The sequence below is a fragment of the Macaca fascicularis genome, chromosome 5 (genome assembly GCF_037993035.2).
Source record: "Macaca fascicularis isolate 582-1 chromosome 5, T2T-MFA8v1.1".
Classification (NCBI taxonomy): Eukaryota; Metazoa; Chordata; class Mammalia; order Primates; family Cercopithecidae; genus Macaca; species Macaca fascicularis.
Window position 1 is genome coordinate 127541713 of NC_088379.1, and position 6331 is coordinate 127548043.

The following is a 6331-nucleotide window of genomic DNA, read 5'->3' on the forward strand; positions in this document are numbered from 1 at the left end:
CTATTTAAAAAGCTATGGTCAGAGTACAGGGAAACTGCAAGGAGTGGTAAAAGTACCCTGGAGTTGCTAACAGCACACGTACCACCCTCGTTAGGCTTAAAGAGAGAAGTGGAAGGGAAGATTACCAGAATCACTTAGAAGGAAAAAGTATACAGAGTGCCACCTTGAGGTAATCTGGGTTCTTTGGTTGAGAGGCACAGCCATCCTGGGTCTACTCCACAAGGAGGGAGTCAGAGGAATCTCTTATGTTCCTAAGAGTTCCTACCAGCGCTCCCCAATGGCAGGACCCAATGGAAAGCCAAAGGGCAGGGAAGACCTTTGATATAGGCCATACAGGTGAGCCTCCTCATGGCACTGGGCAAGTTGTAAGATAATGGAGAATTCGTAGCCGCACCAAATCTGTGAAGAGTTTCAAGAATGTTTGTGTTTGGCATTTTGTTTAAGAAGAAGGAAAATATAATCTGCTAAGAGATATTCTCAGACCAGAACTAAGGGTCTGATCAGCCCTTGAAAGGACAAAGCAAGGGCCTTTGAGAAGTCTACATCTCTGTTCTACATATTTCTTCAGAGGAAGAGTGACTTTTGTAAGCATCTTAGCCATACTGCAGTTCACACAAGTAACTAAGAAATATTTAAATGCTTACTCTGTGCTGTTTCCAAAATAACAAATATCCAGGCTTGTTTATATTTATCAAATTTACTAAATAGTTTTATTAACCAATCTACATATATATTATATTCAACATTCAACATAATATAAATATTTTGGGATAAATAATTTAAGTGAAACCATTTTAGAGCCCTTAGGGCTTACAAAAAGAATCTTAAAAGATCCATGTTTATAATCTTAAGATTAAGAATAATAGTTACAATAGGTAGCAAACCATACATTCAACAATAAATATAAAATTTAAATATTTAAATAAATAGAAGGCCTGGTATGTTTTAAGTGGGAAGCACTTAATTATCAGGTCAGTGTTGAGATGATGCTTTGACAAAAGGTAATCCATCTGTTCAGAAATTCTACAATGGTTGCTGTCTCATCAGCATATTCACACATCAGTGTTGTTTCAGATCCCTATAAAAGAAACATGTTAATTTTTTAAAGTACAGAGTAGTTTACCTTATATATAGTTATTCCCAATTGAAGTCTTATAGGCCTATTGCCTTTATTTTCAAGCTTACCAAACATATTAATTATTCACATTTTCTTGAAATGATCAAAATGAATGCCAAAATTACATATTTTGTTATGATACCAAATGATAGTAACATGGAAGCTGAGATTTTCCTCATTTGTTAATTCAGTCAATGAACACAAAATTTTTTTCCCTGAATTGGGTGCAAATAAACATTTAAATAAAAACAGATCTAGACAAATATTAAATGCTGGATGTGAAATAAACTTGATCGCTTTTCCTCTGAATATGTACCTATATTTGTTTAAGTTAAATGTATGAATTGATATGCACATTATACTTCTTTTCTAAATCTTGATTCGAGTCTCCTATTTTTCTACTTAAGTGAATCTCCTTATATTTTCCCCAAAGCAAAATAGAACTAGCCTAGAGTAAGCGAGGACATGCTTCTGTTTGGGAGAAATTTGTGTGAAGAACATCTTCATAAATACTTATACCTACCCCTACCCTATCATAGTATCAATACAGGTGAATTTAACAACTTTTGAAAGTTTAAACATTGGAAATTTTGTTCTGTGGACTGGCTTTTTAGAAACTAGGCTCCTCTGCTGAAAGAAGCGATTTAAACGCTTCCTCTAGTTGATAAGCTAAGGAGGAAATATTTTGATATAAAGTAATACTTGACAGACAGCTTTTCAAATTTGAAGTTATTCCTACCCTGGGAACAAAAAGCAAGTGAGATAGAGTGTTCCCTTTAAATAAGTATTCTCTTTAAATAAACTGTTACAGTGTTCTGTACCCTCTTAAGCATAATTATTTAAATATTGTAATATCTTGGGTTTTTTTTATTTTAAAAAGTGTTTGGCTTTTGAAACACAGTTTTCAGATTTTTGCATGGTTTTGTCTTAAATTTGTATCAAGAGTTAAGAATGAGTTTTCTGATGTTAACTATTTTAGAGTAAAACTCTTGCCATAGATAAGGAACTGAATCTGTCAGTGTCTAGATGACATTGATCTCAATGTATTTTTTAAATTCAACTGAAACAGTCCACTAATAAGTGATTCATTTGGACACAACTGGAGTTACTTTTAGAAATGTCTTTCTATTATTATACTTATGCTGCTTATTTAGGATAGCTATTAACTCATGAATTTTATACCTTAACAGATGGGATATAAAAAGAGAGAAGGGAATGTCTTTTACATCACATGAGTCCCTTGCATATTTTATGCTTCCTGTGCATTTAAAAATACTTGATTCTGAAAGTGGGATTGCCTCTGAAAAGGTTGTTGTTTGTTTAGTCCACTGGCCATTGTAATGGCTCCAGGTTTTTTTTTTTTAAGACAAATCTCTTATGGGTAGTCCTTCTATCAAATGATAAGGAAACACCATTTGAAAAGCATTTCAGGTAATCAGTATTGACTATTCCAGTAAATGATCTGAAGGAATTGAAAAATATATAATAAAATCTGCCTGCTTTCTGTGAAACTCAATTCAGTACCTTCTCTCACTCCCAGTTTTGTGTTAATGTGAAAAGTGATGGAGTTTGGGATGAGGCTTGTCCATTAGTAGATGGTAGGTGCAAACTCTGTAGCTTATACTTCCCAGTTAGTTTATCATCTAACATTAGAAACGATTCACGTTCACAGTGTACTTAAAATGTAGGCTAATTACATGCATGGGTACGTTACAAATACCAAAAATGTTATGTCACTTTGAAATGTGGTACTTTTCCCCTTCCATTTTTTTTTTTTTATTTCCAGGAGAGCAAATAAAGTAATGCCTTACCTTTAGTTCCAGAACTATTACGTTGATATTGCTGATTAAGTCCTTGGTATCTCTTAAGTGAAAGTTTTTGCTTTGAGCTAAATTTAGCACTTCCTCCAGAGGTTTGAGTTCTTCTTCTAGACACTGAAGATGTTTCAATTCTGTGGCCTAGAATAATAATTATCATCAGCTCAGTTTCCACAGAGGTCAGAATCAGAAATTAATTTCTAATTTATTTTATTTGGAGTAGCAGTATGTAGTTTTTACCATTCTCTCTGTTCTCAGTATCACTGTAAAGATGGACCAGTAGAGTTTACATTATAAAACTGGAAAAACTGGGGCTCAAGTACCTATGACTAGCGTTAAGTGATAGTTGACTCACTGGTTTTGGATTAATTTGGCTTTGCAAAATGTTAGCATTTCTGCATCTAAATGCAAATTACAGATGTAGGCTGATTACTTTTCCAGTCTGCATAGAAAATCATTAGAACCAGATCAGTTAGAATGTGGAAATATAAAAATCACATTCTATGATTATAATATTTGATAATCTAAGAGTTAAGAATCACAGAATGTTAAGAGACAGAAGGAACTATTGGATGCCATCTATCACAATCCTGACATTTTACACTAGGTAACAATAATCATGTAGTAGTGGCTCTCGATATAGCCTGGAGCAAGACACATTTAAGTGTGTCTAAATTTTTACTTTTCTACAATCACTACATTAAGATGCATTTCAAAAATATTTGTCCCAATAAAATAAAAGATTATAGTACTTTGGAAGGACTTTTGAACAGGCCTCCTGGTTCTATATTATATATAATATTTCGTATTTCTATGGTATATTATAATTTAAAAGAATTTTCTCCAAAATAGGCCCATTTACGTCTCACGTCATCTTTTGAAGTAGGCAGTGAGGGATCATCTCCATTTTTAAAATAAGGATGCCAAATATCAGAATTTGACCACATAAGTAGGTAGAGCCAGAATTAGATTTCAGTTCTTTCTCATTATAGCATTAACATAGCATCCTTGGAATCAAATATTTTTATTAGTTTCTAAAATTTTTTGTAAATGTGCAATGAGGGTTAAACAAATGAATAGAGTTTATCATTACTTTTGTTTTCAAACTGTTAGATTTCAGTGAATTCTACCACCCCCTAAATTATGCACATAATATCGTCTTTCTAACAATCTTTAGTGGGAAAGGTAGGACAAGACAATACCGATCCCCTGATATGTCCATCTATTGTGCTTTCAATTCGCCACTACAAATTCTACAAATTCGGGGTTAAGTTTTTGGCATGAACAATGAGGAGAAATTTTCTTCAGGAAACAGCATCTAGTGTCTTTATGTTGCTGGAGTTGCATTACGTGGCTCTGTTTAAACTAGAGTAACATCTGTAAGCTGTCTCCTTTACATCTTTCAGAAGAGTAGTTTGAAGCAGATTTCCCTTGAATTAATAGAATTTGAGTCAATGGGATTGCATCTGTGTCCCCTTAAATCCTATTATTTTCTGGGCTTGGATTCACCCTGGCACAAGCCCTTTCTGGCACCAAATTTTGTTCATTCTCTCTTAACTGGCATAGCTACTAGGTAGCTTTGCATACCTAATGTAACCTAGGAACTTGGATGATTATGCTTATGCTGTATCTGAATCCAAAAACCACCTAATGAAGCTTTTAATCTTGGGAAATAAGTCATATAACATTATAAGTCTCAAGTTCTATTGGTAAAAAGATAAAAATCCAAAATTTCACTTTGTATTTCTCAGTAAGAATTTTATCTTTAATACTACTAATAATAGCTAATGCTTATATGGTATTTACCTTATGCCAGACACGGTTCTGAGTGCTTTACATTTACTTACTAATTCTCACAAAAGTGTATTAAGTATATACAGTTATTCATTTAAGTAGACATGAAACTGAATCACAAAGAGAGCAGGTAATTTGCCAAAGGTCATGAAAGCTAGGACATGGCAGAGCTGAGATTTCACTTGAGATATCTGGCCCCAGAGTCTGTGCTATTAGTTAGTGTTATGCTGCCTCTTACTTAGGAACCTTTCCTAAAACAAGAAAAGATTTTTTAAGTTGGGCTTCTTGGAAATAGATTTTGGTATTTTACATACTAAAGTGGCATAATCAAATATTTTAGAGTTTTACATTTTTAAATGAAACCATAAGTCAACATTTTTGTTTAAAATTGTCTTATCAATAAAGTGAGAATATTATTTTTATGTTTTCTTCCCACCCCCACCAATACACAAATATATGTAAAAAATATAGGTAAAACTATTTTAATAGAGGCTTCATTATCAAACTTGGGTTTTCAAAAAAACAGAAATTAAAGTTACTCTTTACCTTAGATAAGCTGCTATTAATCCCATCTGTGCAATTTTTCATATTACTTTGAATTTTATTAAAACAGAAATTGAACATAAAAAATTGTACTTACCTTCTTGGGCATGTAAAACTTAAATGTGAGCATCCTGGTGAGTTTGGGATTCTTGTAATTCTAAGAAAGTATAATACATTGTTAATTAAGAAATGATCTCCAGCTAGATTACTAAATGTAATAATTTTAGTAAGAAAGAAATATACTTACATTAATTCCATTCAAAATCATCTGTAAATCCAGCAGTAAATGCTCCAGTTGTAGCTGTGTTTTCTTTGTAGAACTTGAAGTAGGTGCACTGTTTGTGACAAGTGCAAGACTTAGTGCAATGCAAGACAGGAGTTGCATCCTGTACATTGTGGCAGCAGTTGAGGTTACTGTGAGTAGTGATTAAAGAGAGTGATAGGGAACTCTTGAACAAGAGATGCAATTTATACTGTTAATTCTGGAAAAATATTATGGGGGTGTCAAAATGTTTTACATATTACACATATTTTCAAAGACTTTACCTGTCTGAAAAAACATTACCTTCATTTTTCCTCTTCTGATGACTCTTTGGAATTTCTTTAAACCCCCAAAGACTGACTGAATGGATGTAGGTGAAATCCCTCATGGTTACATTAGCCCACACTTAGGTGATAGCTCTAATTCATGCAATTAACGCCTTCTGTATGAAACAGTTTTTCCTCCTTTCTTTAAGGGGGTGGGGATACAAAAGTAACTCATGAAAATTTTCTCTTTGTCATAAAACTGCACTGAACATGTGAGTAGCATATTGTGGTGGACAAGAGCAAGAATAAATAGATGAAAAGAATAAATGTTTAGATTTGTTGATTAAACAGGAAGTATATTGGTTTCCTGTTTCAGAATGGTTTTACCTTTTTATCCACACAATGAGCTAATTGTATACAATAAGATAGATTGCTTCTTACATGTCAGCTAGAGAAATACTAAGATTAGAATACATAAAATGCTGATTGAGCTTGAGGTACTATTTTACGCTGTTTTAATTTTAAAATGTTT

At 33.1% G+C, this 6331-nt stretch overlaps 1 protein-coding gene across 1 annotated transcript; it reads right to left on the reverse strand.

Moving 5' to 3' along the window:
* Positions 1-681: 681 nt before the first annotated feature.
* On the reverse strand, positions 682-5996 carry IL2 (interleukin 2). The gene is made up of 4 exons (XM_045392847.2): positions 5519-5996; positions 5369-5428; positions 2929-3075; positions 682-1078 (listed from the first exon to the last, which is right to left on the reverse strand). The coding sequence occupies exons 1-4, from the start codon at positions 5663-5665 to the stop codon at positions 968-970; spliced, it is 465 nt and encodes a 154-aa protein (XP_045248782.2). The 5' UTR covers positions 5666-5996; the 3' UTR covers positions 682-967.
* Positions 5997-6331: the final 335 nt, after the last annotated feature.

Coding starts and splice junctions, on each gene's coding strand:
- IL2 (XM_045392847.2), bottom strand. CDS start 5,665: ATGTACAGGATGCAACTCCTGTCTTGCATTGCACTAAGTCTTGCACTT. Junction 3,076..5,368: donor AGTTTTACATGCCCAAGAAG/GTAAGTACAATT, acceptor TTATTATTCTAG/GCCACAGAATTGAAACATCT. Junction 1,079..2,928: donor TAATAGTTCTGGAACTAAAG/GTAAGGCATTAC, acceptor TTTCTTTTATAG/GGATCTGAAACAACACTGAT.